The 18,597-nt window shown below is 62.1% G+C and overlaps 2 protein-coding genes and 1 long non-coding RNA gene across 4 annotated transcripts; 2 read left to right on the plus strand and 1 right to left on the minus strand.

The window, feature by feature from the left end:
• Window positions 1-1,201: 1,201 nt before the first annotated feature.
• Window positions 1,202-2,106, minus strand: NPW (neuropeptide W). Its single transcript, NM_213786.2, has 2 exons — window positions 1,578-2,106; window positions 1,202-1,391 (listed from the first exon to the last, which is right to left on the minus strand). Exon 1 carries the CDS (start codon window positions 2,039-2,041, stop codon window positions 1,583-1,585), a length of 459 nt encoding a protein of 152 aa, NP_998951.1. The 5' UTR covers window positions 2,042-2,106; the 3' UTR covers window positions 1,202-1,391; window positions 1,578-1,582.
• Window positions 2,107-2,214: 108 nt separating this feature from the next.
• LOC146404599 (uncharacterized) lies at window positions 2,215-6,627 on the plus strand. The gene is made up of 2 exons (XR_014841081.1): window positions 2,215-3,242; window positions 6,014-6,627. It is a non-coding gene; the product is annotated as an uncharacterized LOC146404599 (long non-coding RNA).
• Window positions 6,628-7,204: 577 nt separating this feature from the next.
• On the plus strand, window positions 7,205-16,973 carry ZNF598 (zinc finger protein 598, E3 ubiquitin ligase). 2 transcript variants are annotated; one of them, XM_013987817.3, is made up of 12 exons: window positions 7,205-7,481; window positions 11,161-11,273; window positions 11,843-11,972; window positions 12,352-12,563; window positions 12,637-12,854; window positions 13,225-13,342; window positions 13,916-14,115; window positions 14,326-14,410; window positions 14,514-15,259; window positions 15,520-15,670; window positions 15,777-15,927; window positions 16,014-16,973. In XM_013987817.3, exons 1-12 carry the CDS (start codon window positions 7,257-7,259, stop codon window positions 16,365-16,367), a joined length of 2,703 nt encoding a protein of 900 aa, XP_013843271.2. In that variant the 5' UTR covers window positions 7,205-7,256; the 3' UTR covers window positions 16,368-16,973. The 2 variants fall into 2 exon arrangements, with proteins under 2 accessions (XP_013843271.2, XP_013843272.2); XM_013987818.3 differs by having other exon boundaries at window positions 13,225-13,333.
• The last annotated feature ends 1,624 nt before the right edge of the window (window positions 16,974-18,597 follow it).

The following is an 18,597-nucleotide window of genomic DNA, read 5'->3' on the forward strand; positions in this document are numbered from 1 at the left end:
TGCGTGGTTGGTGACCACATTTTGCCCCAGTGCAGATCCTGGAGGGAAACACTGAGAGAGTCTGAGTCGATCGATTCGGCAGTCTGTGAGGACCGGAAAGGTGGAATACAAGAGAGAACCTGCATTAGAGGACCGGGGGGGAGAAAGGTGCACCCAGCAGGAGAGAGGAGGCTATGATGGGGAGAGGCCTCCAGCGGGCGCTTCCGAAGGCTGAGGGGGGTCATGTGGGAGCTGCTTCCACATGGGCATCCCAAAGCCAGGAGCTAGATAGATGTGGGGCCACCCCTCGTCCTGTCCTTGCTGGGGGCCCCAAGGCCAAGGGAGGACTCCAAGAGCCGTCAGCCTAGGGACACAGGGACCAGACGCTTCCAGGTCCAGGATGGTTGTGGGAGTCCAAGCCCACACTGAAGAAGGTTGAAGGGAGAGCCGAAGGGGGGAGCAGAAGGGGGGAGCAAGGGGGGCGCTGGAAGGGGGCTCAGGTGGAGGGAGGTCCTGGCCATTCAGAATGGCAGCGCTCATTTACTCGGGGGTGGGGAGAGATTAGCTGGAAAGGCAGAAGGAGATAAGAGCTGCAGGGGTCCCTGAGCAGGCACGAGTCTTGGAGTCTCGCTGGAGGGGCCATGACGGTGCATAAGGGGGGAGTTCCCACGTTCCCCCTGGATGCTCTGGGAGGGAAACGTTCCAAGGACAACCAGGTTTGAAGAGAATGATGGGAAGTGGAAAAAAGGCTGAACTGGCTGCCAGGTTCTAAGGCCCTGTGCCCTGTTGGGGAGGAATTCTCCCCAGGCTGGCCAGGGGCACAGTGAGGGGACCTCCCGTGGGGCTCCTGGGAGGCCAGGGCGGGGGCTCCAGCTCAGGGCCTAGGGGGCGAGTTACAGCTCTCCTCCTCTGCACAGCTTGGTACATGGCAGCAGGACCCAGGTCTGACTTGTCCTCCCCTCCTGGGGGACCCTGGGACCGGCCACCCCCAACAGGAAGGGAAGCACTGGCAGAGAAGGGGACCCAGGCCCCAGCAGTGTCTCTGCCGCTGTGCCCGCTTCTCCCCTGGCAAGAACACGCAGATCTCGGCTGGGGTCGGGGGCGCTTCCCCGCCGGCCCGTGGACGGGCTCCTGACATTTGCCAGGGCGTGGGCACGGCTGTTTGCGCCACGAAGCTAATGATAAAGTACATATCGAGGCGGAAGAGGGTCACACGCGGGCGCGCAGGAACTAGGCGGGTTTTATTGACCAGACGGCCGGCCTGGGGGCGCGAAGAGACTCCGCGGGGGCCAGGCGCGGGGCCGCGCCGCCGGGGCCGCGATCAGGTCGGCTCTGACGCTGGGGCGAGGCGGGGGCTGGCGAAGGCGGTTCCCTGCGCAGACCACCGCTGAGCTGAAGACTCTCCGAAGGCTCTAGAATAAAGAGAGCAGGACCGTGGGGAGAGGCATGTGCGCCCTCGACTGCCGACCCCCGCCCCAGGCTGGAAGAGGACAGACTGAGCCGGAGTCGGGGAGGGAAAGGTCCTAGCGTGCCCCGCGGACGGGCAGACCTGCGCTCGGGGTTCACATCGCCCGAGACCCCCTTCCTCTCCCGCGTACCTGGTCTACTCCGCCGAGGTCCAGGAAGAGGCGCCCAATTCCGGTTGCGGCTCGGACCCCCGGGCGCGCGGGCTGCGGGGCGCACTGACCGGGATCCCGGAGCGGAAGCTTCCGCGTCGCACCTGCCACAGTGTCTGAACCCCGGGGGGAAGCAGCGGAGCGTCGCGAGGGGCGGGCCCCGGAGAGAGGGCGTTCCTGGCGGAGGGTCCCCGAGGGGGCACGTCCTGGCCGAAAGTGTCCCAGGCCAGGGGCCCGGCCGCCGGGCGCAGCGCGCGGCGCCACATGTAGGGCGAGCGGCGCAGCCCCATGAGCAGGCCCGCGGCGCGGCCCACCGTGTGGTAGCGGGGACTCGCCGTGTGCTTGTACCAGGCACGGGCGGGCAGCGGCAGCAGCAGCAGCAGTAACAGCAATGCCAGCAGCCGGCGCCTCGCAGTGGCCCCCGGTCCCGGGCCCCGCGCTCCCATGCCGCGTGCCCGGGGGTTCATGCTGACGGCTCCCGGCGGGGCGGACCAGGAACTGGCTCCGGAGGGTCTGGGCGCAGGGGTGTCGGGAAGCCGCAGCGCGGGAGGCTACAGGCTCGGAAGTTGGTCCACCTATAACTGCTCGGTGGCTCCGCCCTTGCTCGCCCCCGCAGTACCTTCGGGGCTCCCCAAGGACGGGAGGGATGCAGAGAGAAGAGCAGCCCAGCCTGCGCGCGGGGACGTGGGCTCCTGGAGCACCCTCGCTGAGCGGACTTTTTGGAAGAACTGGTCTTGACGCCCCGCTGGGGGCTCCCCTGACCCCCTTTCTCAGCCCCTTCTGCCTCCCCTTGCCAGGCACAGCGATGGGGGACGGGATGCCCCCTTAGCCACAGCTCTCTCAGGTGGCGCACTACTGAGCAAAGACTGGGAGGCTGGCAGAGCCCTGGTGAGATCAGGCAGGAGAGCTGATTGGTGGGGCCTCGGCACCACTCGACCTGTGCACGGGTCTCCTTCTGAGGGCTGTTCCTTGTCCTCACCTGGAGCAACTATCACATCTGTCCCCACCCCCCTTCCTCTCCTCCCCAACCCCTATCTTCCCCCGAAACACATTCCCCAGCTGCGGCTGGATGGGTGTTTGAAACTGCAAGTTTGGCCGAATCAAGCCCTCCCTGAGACAGTTAGTGGTTCCCCAAGTCTCAGAATAGAGGCAGCCCCTCATACACGCAGCACTGGCCTGGGCAGGATAAAAGACCCTACAGACCTCCAGCCTCCTATCTGGCCAAGATCCCCCTCAAACCGCTTTATCTTGTCAGGCTGGTCTCAAGTCCCACCTCTGCGCTTCTGTGCCTGGGACGCTCTGTCTTTCTCAACCTGGCAACCTCCTACGCATCCTGCAGGATCCCGCTTAAACAGCCTTTGTCTGAATAGTCTCCCAGAATATCCCTCTGTGCCTGCCTGGGCTTTCCTAGCCCCCTTCCCGTCTTGCCTGGACCCCCAACTAGGAAGGACGCAGCTCTCAGAATCATCAGACGTCCCCACCCCAGCAAACACAGCACTCACAAGGCACCTTCGAGATCTCAGACGCCAGGATCCTGATATACCTTGTTCTGATCTCCAAACAATGCCACGAGGTGGGACAAATATTGAGTCCATCTACCCATGAGGAAACTAGAGGAAAACTAACTTGTTCCAGATCACCTGTTGGGTAAGTGCTGGGGGGAGTGGGGTCCAACCTAGACCCCCAGCCTGCGAGGTCCAGTTTGGGGACTCCAGGGCTCTCAGTAGAAGCCCCCCCGCTCCCCTCTGCCTGTCTCTTTGGCAAAAAGGAGGGGTGATTCTGGGGCATGGGGTTGGTTGGTCCTTCCTCTCACACCTGCGTGTGGGAAGAATCACAGAGGGGCTGAAGGGCGCAGAGGAAGGCACCTGCAGGAGGTCTAGAAGCAGCAGCAGCTCTCCCCGTGAAGGCTTTGCAGACCCAGCGGGAACCGTGCCCTGGAGCCCAGGGCCCCACGCTGGATGCTGGTGGGCTGGGGAGGGCATGTGCCTTAAGCTCTCCTGACTCAGTTTGCTTATCTGTAAACTGGCGTCAGTAAGAGTAGCCACCTGATCAGCTTGCTGTGAACATTAAAAATCCAGGCTGGGTAGTTCTCACCATGGCACAGCAGAAACGAATCTGACTAGGATCCATGAGGTTGTGGGTTCAATCCCCGGCCTTGCTCCGTGGGTTAAGGATCTAGTGTTGCCGTGAGCTGTGGTGTAGGTCGAAGATGTGACCCAGATCTGGCATTGCTATAGCTGTGGTGGAGGCCTGCAGCTGTAGCTCCAATTAGACCCCTAGCCTGGGAACCTCCATATGCCACAGATGCGGCCCTAAAATCCAGGCTGGGTGTTGACACTGGGCCTGGTACACAGTAGGTGCTCAATAAATGGCACGGCTGTCCCAGCATCTGCCTTGTCATTGAAGGGTCAGTGAAAACCCTTGGATGGAGGGGTGATGGCTCAGGGACCAGGCGGGATGGGGGTGCAGAGGAAGCCGCCTGCACACATGGAGGTGCCTGGAGGACCAAGGGGACCCACAGGCCGTGTGGAAAGCTGCCAGCCCCCATCCCTTGCTGTGCTCTCCTGGGGCCCCTCGGCCTGGAGAGCTGCCTGGAGTGTGTGGTGGGCGGGCAGCCCAGCACGACGCCGGCTGCCAGGGTCCCCTAGTGCTGCCACCCCCTCCCTGTTAAGGGGCCCAGGGGACTGCAGCCCAGGCAGGGAGCTTCTGCACAGAGAATGTCATTGAGGTGAAAGCTGATCCATCACGGTCTGTGTGGTAACGCAGATTTCTGAGGCAGTTAGACAATAAGAGAACTACAATTAGCAGAATGGATAAATCTGAAAATGCAACATTGACCCAAGGGAAAAAAAAAAAGCTAGCTCTGCACAGGAGTGTCTGTTGTGGCACAGCTGAAAGGAATCTGACCAGGAAGCATGAGGTTGCGGGTTTTATCCCTGGCCTCGCTCAGTGGGTTAAGGATCCAGTGTTGCCGTGAGCTGTGGTGTAGGTCGCAAACATGGTTCAGATCCGGCATTGCTGTGGCTGTGGTGTAGGCCGGCAGCTGTAGCTCCAATGTGACCCCTAGCCTGATAACCTCCATATGTTGTGGATGCAGCCCTAAAAAGAAAGAAAAAAAAAAAAAAAAAAAAAGCTCTGCACAATGATACGTTCAATATCGGAAGTTTAAATACCAGTCAGCCCTCCGGGTTGTTGATGGCTGTGAGCCAGAGGCCATGAAAATGTCAGGCGCAGGTGAGGCATGAAGGCTGCACTGGGACAGAGGAGGGCAGCTGCCTGTCAAGTGGAGGGCTGCAGAAGCATGCGGGCGGCGTGCCCAGGGCTGGGTCGGAGGGCAAGCTTGGGAGAGCCTTGGGGTCCTTGGGGGCACCAGTTAGGGACATACAGGAGGAGGTGCTCTGTGCCCTGCTCAGCCCTGAGCCCAGGGCCCAGGGACAAAGGTCTCTGCCAGGCCTCCCCAACCAGGAATCTGGACCCTAAGGGTCCCCAAGAGTCACCTTTCTGGGGCTCGCCCTTCTTTTCATCCATGCACAGCCCCTCGGAGAAGCTGACTGATCCTAATCAAGGCTTCTGACTCTTTGCACATGTCCCCCCACACTGGACCAAGCCCTTGGTGGGGGGGGGTGGAACCCCGTCTGCTTCGTATGCATGGCCTCCATTCTAGGCACAGACCCTGGTTCCCGACAGGAACCCCATCCTAAGGACACTGTGAATGAGAAAATCTCTCCGTTTTGTCATTCTCAATATAACATAATCCAAGATCATAACAAGATCATAAATCCAATGCTGGCATAAGAGAAAAATTAAAGCCGACCCAGGTCTACCTTTCATACCCCTTCCTGCCCTTCATGGGCAGCTGCTTCTAACTCTTTCAGCTATTTCTCCTTATGTTTGCCTCCATATTTTGTTTTTGTTTGTTCTTTTTTGGCTGCCCTGAGGCATATGGAACTCCCCGGCTGGGGATCAGATCCGAGCCAGCTGCGAATGCAGCCTATGTGGCAGCTGTGGCAACACCAGATCCCTGACCCACTGTGCCGGACAGGGGATTGAACCTGCATCCCAGCACTGATGAGAGGCCACAGTGGGAACTCCTCCACATTTTTCAACTCACTCCACAATTTTAAGTCTTTCTCTAGCTGCTTCTCCCCTCCCCTCCTCTTTGAGCTCAGGGAAAAAGAGTCTTTGCTTCCCTTACTGTCCTTTTGCAGGGTTTTCTGAGGGTGAGATGGCACCTGCATACGGCCAATCCACCAGGCTAACTGGTTCAATGATCCCTGTTCTGCAAATGAGGAAGCTAAAGGGTCAATGAGCTGATCGATGTTGCCAGCAAATAAGTAGTAGACCTTGGGTTTGCAGCTCACGTCTGATTCTAAAGTCCAAGCTCACATCACTGTCACAACACACTGTCTCTTTTCTAGAAGCGTTCAGATCTGGACTGGCCTCTCTGAGCAGAAGGGACGTCTGAGCGTGCCTGGACCCCGAGGGTATCGAGGAGGCACCCCAAAAGCTGCATAGACCTGAAGCTCTGGAACTGACTACCATCCCCTCAGCAAACGTGCCCTGTACGTTGCTCCACATCAAGCCTCCCACCCTACTCAGCTGGGTGGGCCCAGCCATGAAGAGGACAAGTTCTCCACCTGCCTTTTGTAGCGGGACGGCATATGGAAGTTCCCAGGCTAGGGGTCTAATCAGCTGGGATGTTGCCAGAGCCACAGCAACGCCAGATCCTAGCCGCGTCTACGATCTACACCACAGCTCATGGCGATGTCAGATCCTTAACCCACTGAGCGAGGCCAGGGATCGAACCCGCAACCTCATGGGTCCTAGCTGGATTCGTTTCCACCGCGCCACGATGGGAACTCCTGAATTGCCTTTTCTGACGGGGACTGTCTTTGTGTCTGGGCGCATGCGTGTCCCAAATACGAGAGAAAGATCTGGGTTGGAGAGACATTTGGGTTCTTAATAAGGTTGCAATATTTAGCAAGTAAAAATACAACACTCCCAATGAAATTTGTTTCAGCTGAACAACGAACAACATTTTTTTTTTTTTGTCTTTTTGTCTTTTGTTGTTGTTGTTGCTATTTCTTGGGCCGCTCCCGCGGCATATGGAGGTTCCCAGGCTAGGGGTTGAATCGGAGCTGCAGCCACCGGCCTACGCCAGAGCCACAGCAACTCAGGATCCGAGCCGCGTCTGCAACCTACACCACAGCTCACGGCAACGCCGGATCGTTAACCCACTGAGCAAAGGCAGGGACCGAACCCGCAACCTCATGGTTCCTAGTCGGATTCATTAACCACTGCGCCACGACGGGAACTCCCGAACAACATTTTAATATAAGTATGACCCATTGATATTTGGGACACACTTACACTAAAACATTCACTGCTCCGGGAGGGGAGGGTCCGAGCAAAGGGGAGCCCGATGCTTGTGGCCGGACGCCAGGGCTGCGGGCGACCTCCGAGCTGTCAGCTCCGGCTAGAGCGCCGGTGCGGGTAGCGCCGCTCTAGCCTGCACCTCGCTGATGCGGAAGTCGCGAGCGCACTTCCGCCGGGCGGGGCCGTTGCTGGGCGGGGCGGTGACGTCGCCCCGGAAGGGGTGGGCCCGCCGGGAGTCTGGCCGTGCCGCGCCGCGCCGGCCGGGAGGGGGCCGGATCCCGGACCATGGCGGCGGCGGCGGCGGGCCCCGAGGGGCGGCGCGCGGCGCTGGAGGCGGCGGCGGCGGCGGGCCCCGAGCGGGGTGGCGGGAGCTGCGTGCTGTGCTGCGGCGACCTGGAGGCCACTGCGCTGGGCCGCTGCGACCACCCGGTGTGCTACCGCTGCTCCACCAAGATGCGGGTGCTGTGCGAGCAACGCTACTGCGCCGTGTGCCGCGAGGAGCTGCGCCAGGTGGGCCGCGCCGGCAGGGCCGCGCGTCGGGGCACCGAGGCGGGCGCGGGGGCGCGACCGGGCGGGGCGGCGTGGCACCCGGCGGCCGGAAGGGGACTTTGCCTTTCTGATGTCCGGCTGCGGCCCTGGTGGCGCCGGCTTCCAAAAGAGAGGCCTGGCAGGGCCACCTGGGGCGGGGTACCGATCCTGGGGCCGACTGTGGGGGGTCTGGGGCTGGGGGGCAGGAGGTGGCCGAACTGGTTTGAAGAGGCAGATGTCCCTGGAGAGACAGAGCCTGGGGACTTCTCTTCCTGCGCTTCGGTAATTCCTGCCGGGCCACAGGAAGGGATGATCCAAGCAGACACGCCTCGACCTGCTCATCTTTGGGAGGTTATTCCTCAGGGGTCTCCGTTCCCATGGAGGCTACGGGGAAAGTGAGCACCTTCGGAGACAGTCTGTCTTGGAAGCAGAGGCTCCAACTGAGCATTTCCAGCCTAGCTGTGTCTCTGGGCCTCCTTGGGTGATGCTCAGGAGACTCCTCTGAGACTGGCGTTTTTCTTCTATTAAGTGACAGTTGCACTTAGACCGGCCCACCAGAAAGGAAAGCAGAACCACCGAGGTCTCCTCAGGGTACCTGGGGGGTGGGAGTAAAAGTGTGAGCAAGTGTTTCTCCTCTTTGCCAGTTCCAGCTGGTGGGGCTCTGCTCCAGAGTAGAGGGGAGGGAGTTTCTGACTGTCAAGACTTGGAAGCCCTGGGGAAGTGGGGGGCACCACGGAGCTCTGCTCCACAATGCCAGCTGCTAGCTGCTGGCTGCGAGTACCTAGCTGGAGCTCCTTGCTTCGCTGTGCTTTGAGATCTGTTTGCTTCCAGAGTTGTGAAATTCCCCTGGTTTCTTCATGGAAAGCTTGGGCTGGTGACATGTGCCAGGGAGTCTGACTTTCCTTTTCCTAGAAGTGATGCAGAAACGTGGTTTTTTCACTTTTGTTAACGAGACATTTATGGTCATGGAGCCAAGGAGATGCTGAAGGCCCACTGGGGGCCTATTCTTTGTGTTAGCCAAAAAAAGAAAGACCCTTGGAGATGCCGTCAGTCTACAGTCGGGTGGACAGAGACGGCCCCGGATCTGGGAGAGCTCTTGGTGCTGGAGCAGTCAGGGAAACCTTCGATCTGTGACTTAGTCAGAAGGCACGTCCCAGCTTCGCCAGAGCCTGCCTTGCTGGCCAGTCTTGGTGATGTGATGTAATCCTTGACCGGCCAGGTTTCCCAGCACCTGGAGGTTCCTTCCAGGCAGGCAGGCAGGCAGGCAGGCAGGCAGAGCAGAGTGCCAGGCCCTGGGCACTGCAGGTCTCACTCAGGAAGTGAGCACACATCTATACATGGCTACCATGGCTAGCATCTGGCCTCTCTCATTCCATGTGGGTCCCACGCCCTTCCAGTGCTCTCTGTGGCAAGGGGGCGTGGGCATGAGCTGGTGTTTGGCACCAGCTGTGGGGTGGTTTGGCATCAGGTGCCCTGGCTGAGCCTGGCCTTCCTCTTGGGCCTGCCCCGAACTGCTCGGCAGCCAGAGGGTGACCTGGGAAGTTTGGGGAGATGATGCTCTTCTCCATTCATCTTGCTTCCCTCCCACTCTTGAACTTGGAACTCCCCCATCCCCATCCCCCATCCCCCTTGTCCCTTGCAAAGTCCTACGCTGTCCTCTGAATACTTCCCGTGTCCTGTGTCCACTTGGGAATCCCACAGCAACCCCTGACCCCTGACTCGTCTTTGCCTCTGTTACGGGACTGAGTCTTTGTAAAAAAATGGGAGGAGAGCGAACCAAGATGCTTTTGGGACTGGCCAGCTCCCTTCTTGGTGTTTTTTTGTTTTTGTTTTAGTGCCACACCCACAGCATATGGAAGTTCCCAGGCTGGGGATTGAATCGGAGCTGCAGCTGCTGGCCTACACAACCACAGCAACTTGGGGTCTGAGCCTCGTCTGTGACCTACACCACAGCCCATGGCAACACCGGATCCTTAATCCACTGAGGGAGGCCAGGGATCAAACCTGCAACCTCATGGATACTAGTCAGGTTCTTTACTGCTGAGCCACAATGAGAACCACCAGCTCCCTTGTTAATTCCTCCAGCCTGACCTAGCGCCTCCCTGTGCCTGCCCAGGAGGCAGCGTTGCGCGTCCATCATCTAGGATCTAGGCCTGACCTGTGCCTCTGTCCTTGGATCCTTGATCCCCTCCTATAAGGGTGATCACCAGGGAGGCTGGGGCTTGGGCCATGCCGCTTGGATCCCTGCCCATCCCTGGCCAGGCTACCACGCCCTCATCCTTGTCTATTCACTCGGTCTCGCTGCTCGCCTCGCTCTCTGCTGGGGCGGGGACTCCGGCCACACCAGGCTGCACTGCTGTCCTGTTGTCTGTGCTGACCTGGGGGGCCAGTCCTGGTTCCACCCTGTCCAGGAGGGGCAGTGGGCACTGCCACATCCCACTCCCTGGTTCCAAACCTGCTCGCCCTCCTCAAACGACCACGCCTTGAGCCTGTGTGCCCACGGCCACTTTCCTTCCTTAAGCCTCTTCTGTGCTTCTGGTCCTTTCCTGAGCCCACCCTGGGTCCACTTTCTGGCCCGGCTCAGGTGTGCCAGCCTGGGCTGCCCCACCAGATCGCTCAGGAGGGACAGACACCCACCTAAGCTGTTGCCTAGTCCACAGTGAGGGTGCTCCTAGCCTGAGGAGACACCGCTCAGGTGGATCAGAGCAGATCTCTGCAAGGAGCCTGCCGGGCCTGGTGGTGCTGGGGACAAGGGCCGCCCCCAGCACAGGTTTCTCTGGGGAGGGAAGTTGCTCCCCTGCGGAGTCTGTCGGGCCTGGATGCTTTTTGACAGCTTTGGGGTTCCCTTGTGGGCTGCTGATCTGGGCGCAGAGTCCTGGTGGTTCGTTCCTTGTACCCCGTGCTCCTCCAGCAGCATCGGAGTGGTTCGTGGCTAGTGTGCTCTTGATCCAAGGCGGGGCGTGGGGGCCAGAGAGAAAGAGGGGCTGGAGGGAGCAGTGCCCTTGTTGGCCCTGAGGAGCGGGATCCGACAGGGGTCTGGTCATCGCCCAGTGCCAGGGTCTGTGGGGGGCAGAGTAGGCTTTCACGAGAGTGCTGGAGACCCCTGAGGAGTGGCCACCACGTCCAGCACACCAGCTCGTCTGTTTGGTGCCCCCAGACAGCCCAGTTAAGAGGCAGCAAGCTGGGCAAGAGCAGCCAGGGGCCCTGACTGAGTCCCATGGGGGAGCCCCTCTCCTGTGTTTTCTTGAAGCGCCAGGGCTGCACGGAGGCGGCGTGCTCACCTGGTGCGTCCTGTCCTGGTAGCATCCCTTGTTGCTTGAGCTCCTCCTTGGACTGTGTCTCTTCTTTCTTCTGGTAAAAGTCATTCTGTGCTTAGCACCCTTGTGATTAAGCCCGGGTTTGCCTGGCTGTTTGATCCTGTCACTGCCCCCCGGGCAGCCTCTGAGTAGGGAGCCAGCCGGCGGCCCCCTGGCGGCGAGGCCGGGCATTGCGTCTCTGCCCCGGCCACCTTAGCCGGGGGCTTAAGGAGAGGGGGGCCTGGGCTGGCCCCAGGCCGGCAAGGGTGCTGCCTGCTGGGGTCTGCCTTTCTTCTCAGCCTCCTGGGGTCCCCCGTTGGGCGTCCCTGGCCCTGCTCACCAGTCCCCTTTGCTCCTGGCTCCAGGTGGTCTTTGGGAAGAAACTTCCCGCCTTTGCCACCATCCCCATCCACCAGCTACAGCACGAGAAGAAGTACGACATCTACTTTGCAGACGGGAAGGTGTTTGCCTTGTACAGGTGAGGAGGAGGCCTCAGCTCGGGTGTCCGGGGTCTGTGGGCGCTTGTGGAGAGAGGGACAGACACCCTCGTCCCCTCCCGTGCTCCTCACAACCCTCAGGTGGCTGTGCGCCTGCTATTGGCTGTCCCTCCTGGGGCTGGGGGTGCTCCCAGCCCCCTCCTGCGGGGGTGCTAGGGATGGGGGGCAAGGGCGAGTCAGGGAAGGCACGCAGCACCTGTCTGCTGGGGCTTCTGCAGCCAAGTTCTTGGCCTAAGGTGGACAAACGTCTTAATGGGGTACAGTTGTCTTGGGGGTGTCATCTTCCAGGTGAGGGGCAGTCCCCCGACTCAGGCCCCTGCGTGGGCTCAGTCACCGTGTCCATCTGATGTAGGTCTGCTGGATCATGGACCCAGCGCCCGGCCCTGGGCCCAGTACTGCCTGACTCCGTGGAGAGGTGGCCTCCTGGCTCCCACCCTCAGGGTGTCTACGGGGGTGTAAAGGGGGCTCCTGGGGACCTTCTGGTGCCTGCTGGAGTGATGCTGAGGCACTGAGTGCCCTCGTGGGCTGGTGGCTCTTGGTGTCTCCCTAGGCAGCTGCTGCAGCATGAGTGCCCACGGTGTCCTGAGCTGCCACCTTTTGGCCTCTTTGGGGACCTGGAGCAGCATATGCGGAAGCAGCATGAGCTGTTCTGCTGCAAGCTGTGCCTCAAACACCTCAAGGTAACCCCCACAGCATCCACCTGGACATCCAGGGAGTCCCTGGCGGAGGTGACGGTGGCCAGGCCCCGTGGAGGGGGGTACCGAGGGGGGTGGTGCGTCCAAACAGCCATGAGGGGCTTGTTGCTGCCTCTGGCCCTGGACAGGCCAGATCCCCGGACTCCCCAGCATCCCCTGCTCTCCTGCTTCTCAGAACCCAGGGGCTGGGATCAGCCTGCAACCCTAGGCAGGGAGGGCCTCCCGGTAACTACACGGCCCCGCCAGGCCACCCTCTTGGGCTCTGGGGCAGACCTGATGCCAGCAATCCCTCTGCGCGGTCGGGCTGGGCAGAGGGGGGAGGCCCGGGAGCTCCCCCCTCTGCCCAGCCCCCTCCTCCCTGCAGATCTTCACATATGAGCGCAAGTGGTACTCGCGCAAGGACCTGGCCCGGCACCGCATGCAGGGGGACCCTGACGACACCTCGCACCGTGGGCACCCGCTTTGTAAGTTCTGTGATGAGCGCTACCTGGACAACGACGAGCTGCTCAAGCACCTGCGCCGCGACCACTACTTCTGCCACTTCTGCGACTCAGACGGGGCCCAGGACTACTACAGGTGGGCGTGGGCAGTGACCCGGGATGCCCAGCAGGCTGGGCACAGGCCCCTGCTGACACCCCATCCCCGGCAGCGACTACAAGTACCTGCGTGAGCACTTCCGAGAGAAGCACTTCCTGTGCGAGGAGGGCCGCTGCAGCACCGAGCAGTTCACGCACGCGTTCCGCACCGAGATCGACCTCAAGGCCCACAGGACGGCCTGCCACAGCCGGAGCCGCGCCGAGGCCCGCCAGAACCGCCAGATCGACCTGCAGTTCAGCTACGCGCCGCGGCTCTCGCGCCGGAACGAGGGTGAGCCAGGCCTCCCTTCTCCCTCGCGGCCCCCGCGGCGATGCTCACGCTGCAGGGCCCTGCTCCGGAGCCCTCGGACCCAGGTCCCGGTTCGGTGCCTCACACGTCAGCGGGGATGAGGCACACCCCTGCTGAGCCTGCGTTCCTGGGCCCATCGAGGGGCCCGAGTGCGTGGGGCCTCGCTGGCTCCCCAGGTGTCCCAGGTCAGGAGGATGATTGAGTGCCAGTGGGTGTGGGGCCCTCATGGAGGCCTGGGCCGCTGTGGACCCCGGGGTGTCTGGCCCCGGCTCACGGGCTGTGGTGGGCGGGGAGGCCCTGCCCTCTGAGCCCCAGCACTGGCCCGGGCCGTGACGGGCTGTGCTGGCCGCAGGGGTCGTCAGTGGCGAGGACTACGAGGAGCTGGACAGGTACAGCCGCCAGGGCCGCTCGGGCCGGGCCAGCGGTCGCGGAGCCCAGCAGAGCCGCCGAGGAAGCTGGAGGTACAAGAGGTGGGAGGATTCATGTGCCGCCAGCACTTAGGTTCTCCTGGTGCCACCCCTGGGGCAGTGGCAGCAGCCGATAGCTGGGCTGCAGCAGGCACCGGGGCCTGAGACTGTGGCCCCCTGGCTCCGGCAACAGGGTCTGCTTGGCGTCCTCAGTGAGGTCCCTCCTCTTTCCCCTGGCTTCAGCCAGAGATACCAGGACCTGGCAGGTTGGGGGCGTGGAGGGGGCCTGTGTCCCTGGAGGGTTTGGTGCAGTTGTGCCGTGAAGCCCCGGCATGGTGGGCACACGCTCAGGCTGGGGCTGCCCCTGATGGCCGGGCTGGATGGAAGTGTCTGTGGACCCCAGTCACCACCCCAGAGAACTGGGCCCAGGTGCTGCCCAGGGAGCTGAGGCCTGAGGCTGGCAGGCAGCTGTGTCCTGCTGGCTCACAGCGCCCTCTTCTGGCCATTGAGGCTGGGCTGACACTGGCTCCAGTGGCGCCTGGCAGCCTCCCTGTGTCCAGGCCCCTCCCCTGCCCCTTGTCCTGCATGGCACTGAAGTCCTGGGCTGTGCCCAGCCTGAAGGCCTCCCCATCCCAGGGAAGAAGAGGACCGAGAAGTGGCAGCTGCCATCCGGGCCTCTGTGGCTGCACAGCAGCAGCAGCAGCAGCAGCAAGAGACACGCAGGAGCGAGGACCGGGAGGAGGGCGGCAGGCCCAAGAAGGAGGAGGCAGGGGTGTGGGGTCCCGAGGAGCCCCATGGCCCCCGGCGCCCTCCCCGGACCCAGGGCGAAGGCCCAGGTGAGCTGGCCTTCCCTGCAGGCAGCTCTGCTCTGGCCCCAGAGGCAGGAGGCAGGCTCCCGACCAGCTTGGTGCCCACGCTGGCAGGGCCCCCACCCACAAGGCCAGCGGGAACCTGCATGCCTCCCTGCGTGCCTGGCCGCCCGCAGGGCCTGATCCTGCCCCTCAGCATGGGTCGGCCCTGGCCTAGGCTGTGTCTGTGTCTTGTAGGCGCCAAGGAAGCCTCAACCAACGGTCCTGTGAGCCAGGAGGCCTTCTCAGCAAGCGGCCCGGCTGCAGGAGCCACGCTTCCAAGGTAACCCGGGTGCAGAACTGGGGGAGGGCGTGGGGCTGCACGGAGGTGGGGAGGCTGCAGCCAGGGCCCTCAGGCCGCTGACCACGCTCCTCCCCTGGCCCAGCGCGCTCCCACACCTCACTCCGAAGCTCAAGGACGAAGACTTCCCCAGCCTCTCCGCCTCCACTGCTTCCTCCTGCCCCGTGGCAGCTGCCCCGGGCCCCGTGGGGCTGGCGCTGGCCTACCCTGTTCCCACCAGGGGCAGGGGCACTTTCCAGGAGGAAGACTTCCCCGCCCTGGTGTCCTCTGCCTCCAAGCCCAGCACTGCCCCCACCAGCCTCATCTCTGCCTGGAACAGCAGTGGCAGCAAGAAAGTGGCCCATCCCACCCCTGGGGCCCCGTCTGCCAGTGGGGGAGGCCAGCCCCCCAGGAAAGGTGCCAGGGGAGGCAAGGGGGGCAGAAAGAGCAGACCGTCCCCCGCGGAGGAGGACGGCCACGCCGGCCTCACCCCCCAGGAGCTGCGGAGCGGACCCACGACGGTGGCCGTCTCCTCCCTGCTGGCCTCCGCCCAGCCCTTCAGCAAGGTGGGCAAGAAGAAGAAACCCGGCGCCGCCTCGCCCCCGCCCCCGCCCGCTGACAGAGACGGGCCCCCTGGGGCTGAGCAGGTCCCTGAGGCGCCCCCCGGCAGAGCCGAAGGGCCCGTCGCCGTCATCGTCAATGGACACACAGAGGGTCTGGCCCCAGCTCGGAGCACCCCCAAGGAGCCCCCTGGGCTCCCCAGGCCCCCGGGCCCCCTCTCCTGCCCCACCCCCCAGGAAGACTTCCCCGCGCTCGGCGGCCCCTGCCCACCCAGGACGCCCCCGCCCCCAGGTACGTGCGCCTCGCAGGCCGGCTCTGGGGCTGCTGAGGGGTGGGGGGTGGCGCTCGGCCCAAGGTCCTGCCGCGCAGGTGCGGGCAGAAGCCTGGGCGCACCCTCTTGGCGGGGCGGGCGAGCTGACGGAGGCCGGGACTTGGCGTGAGGGAGCCCGGGTGCGTGCTGGCACCTGGGGCTGGGCCTGCCCTCGGGGGAGGGGTGGCAGCGCACGAGCGGGCCTCGTCTGGACTTTCCCGTCCCTGCCCTGGCCCCTCAGGCTTCAACACCGTGGTGCTCATGAAGGGCGCGCCGCCTCCGCCCCCGCCGGGCCTGGCGCCCCCCGTCAGCAAGCCGCCCCCCGGCTTTTGCCGCCTTCTGCCTGGTCCCAGCCCAGTCTGTGTCCCCAGCACAACGGCCGCGGCGAAGGCGTGAGTGGTGGGGGGCGGGCCCGCTGGCCTCGCGTTCTGGGGGGGGGGGGGCGGGCGCACCTCGGGCCAGGCCTGAGGCCCTGCCTCCTCCCGTGCCGGGTTCCAGACCTAGGCTGACACCCGTGCCGCGGGCCTACCTGGTCCCCGAGAACTTCCGGGAGAGGAACCTGCAGCTCATCCAGTCCATCAAGGACTTCCTACAGAGTGACGAGGCCCGCTTCAGCAAGTTCAAGAGCCACTCGGGGGAGTTTAGACAGGTCAGGCAGGCAGGGTGTGGGGGCAGCCCGGCCGGCAGGGGCCCAGGCCTGGGCCAGGTGTGACCGTGTCTGGCTCTGGGTGGCAGGGCGTGATCTCCGCGGCCCAGTATTACAAGAGCTGCCGGGACCTGCTGGGGGAGAACTTCCAGAAGATCTTCAACGAGCTGCTGGTGCTCCTGCCAGACACGGCCAAGCAGCAGGAACTACTGTCTGCACACACGGACTTTCGGGGCCGGGAGAGGCCGCCAGGCGCCAAGGCCAAGAAGAGCAAGAAGGGTGCGTGGCAAGCCAGCACCCAGCCGGCGGGCCTGGACTGCTGCGTGTGCCCCACCTGCCAGCAGGTGCTTGCTCACGGTGACGTCAGCAGCCACCAGGCGCTGCACGCCGCCCGGGACGATGACTTCCCCTCCTTGCAAGCCATCGCCAGGATCCTCACGTAGCTCCGCCAGTGTGGGCAGGAGCTGCCTTGCCCACGAGCCTCCTTGCTCCCTCCTCCTCCCCCGGGCTGCCAGGCAGCCAGGTAAGGCCCCGGTGAGGCCACCTGCTCAGGTTCCTCAGCCAGCAGGCCCTCCAGGGGTCCCCAGGGACGCCCACCTGCCCTGTCAGCACGCCATCATGTGGGAGTCCATCTGGTTTTCTCCCGGGCATGGGCACGAGGCCCCTGCCTTGGCAGCAGGCTGGTCAGCATTTCTAGCTCACGCTTTGGGAAGGCGCTGGGCGGAAAAGACCAGGATGCCGAAGCCTGTCTGCACTATCAGAGCCGGTGGCCACGATGGCCGCATCTGGGACCTCCGGAGCCTGAGGGCTGCCGCGCCACGGCCCCTGAACCGTGGGTCCACTGGCACTAGAGTCAGGTGTTGAGTGTGTTGTGTAAACAGTTGGCTGTTTCGTGATCCAAGAATGTTCAGGATTAAAAGCAGACACGAAATCGTGCTACTTGAAGTTGAATCTTTTTATGAGACAAGCTGAATCTGGGATCTCAAATTGCCTCTCATCTTTTATAAGACAGTTTATCTTCAAATAAATTTATTTTGCAATAATGCCCATAGCTGGTGTTCTGAGCTTCTCTGCCTGCCAGGGTCACCCCACAGCCAGGGGGACTCAGAGGGGTCAGATGCTACAGCTAGGGTGCAGCAGTGAACGCTGGGGTTGGGGGGGGGCCATGGGGAGGGCTGGGCGCCCACTCTGCTCACAAGGAGAAGCGGCTGGCATCGCCCAGGCCTTCCAGGGATAAAGACGCCTGCGCTCGACCTGGAACATGTACCCAGTGAAACTGTCCTTTCCGAACACATGGGCCTAACTCAAGGTTTATACCCACAGAGCCGTCAAAGAGCTTCTAAAGATAAACTCCAACAAGAGCAGCTCAGAAGCAACGCAGGGTCATCTGAAATACTTAGAAATCATTTGTACTTAATTATTTGGATCCAGTAGTTTGTAAGAGGACCAGACACACACAGAGATCTATCTTTTCTGCCACAAACATAAGTAGGAGGAGGAAAGATCTAAACGCATGGCCACATCCGAATAAGGCAGCATCCGTAGATGAAAAGAAACAGGATGTCTTTCTAAGGGAAGCAGAGGGGGAACCTGTGGTGATGAAGGGGCCTGCAGGGTGCCAGGCCAGAGCGCCACGAGGGATGGGCTCGGGGCCCACCAGGAGGCAGCCTTTACCCTCCTCCTCTCCATGGGGCTTTGCAGAGGCCCCTGCCTTGCCCACCACACATGAGAAGCCCCTCAGGGGACGCCCAGCTGATACTCTCTCTGCAGGCCTGCGCACAACCAATCCCTCAGAAGAGTAACCTGTAATGTGAGCTGTCTCCTTAGCCATCCTGAAAATATCTTTTCTATTTTCTTCCCTTTCTCTTCTTCGGCCGGCCCACAGCATATGGGAGTTCCCGGGCCAGGGATCAGATCCAAGCCACACCTGCAGCAATGCTGGATCCCTAACCCACTGTGCTGGGCTGGGGATCGAACCTGCATCCCAACACTCCCAAGATGCCACTGATCCCTTTGCGCCACAGCGGGAACTCCGAAGATACTTACTCTTCTTTTTTTTTTTTTTTTTTTTTGCTTTTTAGGGCCACACCCACGGCATATGGGGGTTCCCAGGCTAGGGATCTAATCGGAACTACAGCCGCCGGCCTGCACCACAGCCGCAGCAATGTGGGATCCGAGCCGAGTCTGCAATCTACACCACAGATCACGGCAATGACGGATCTATTAACCCGCTGAGCGGGGCCAGGGATCAAACCCACAACCTCATGGTTCCTGGTCAGATTCGTTTCCGCTGCGCCATGACGGGAACTCCGAAAATACTTATTCTTAAGGAAGCAAGAACCGTAACACCACCGGGTCGCATTTAAGCAGCCCTCGATGTGCGACAGGCAACGCTCTCCGCGTTCATGGTGACCCCTGGCTCCTTCTGGAGGGGGAGCTGCTGTCATCCTCCTTCTAGGGAAGGGGAATCCGAAGCTAAGACAAGTTGAGGGACTTCGTGTCCCAGGAGATGAAGCTTGAATGTGGCCAAGCCAGCGTTCCGTCTCCAGACAGGGTTCTTCTCTGCCTCGTTCAACCAGCAGTTCATTCATTAATAAGAAATCTCAGGAGTTCCCGTCATGGCGCAGTGGTTAACGAATCCGACTAGGAACCATGAGGTTGCGGGTTCGGTCC

This window comes from Sus scrofa, chromosome 3 (genome assembly GCF_054392235.1).
Source record: "Sus scrofa isolate SSC_HxYL_T2T_F1_AM1 chromosome 3, Sscrofa_HxYL_maternal_Yorkshire_Landrace_v2.0, whole genome shotgun sequence".
NCBI classification, from domain to species: domain Eukaryota; kingdom Metazoa; phylum Chordata; class Mammalia; order Artiodactyla; family Suidae; genus Sus; species Sus scrofa.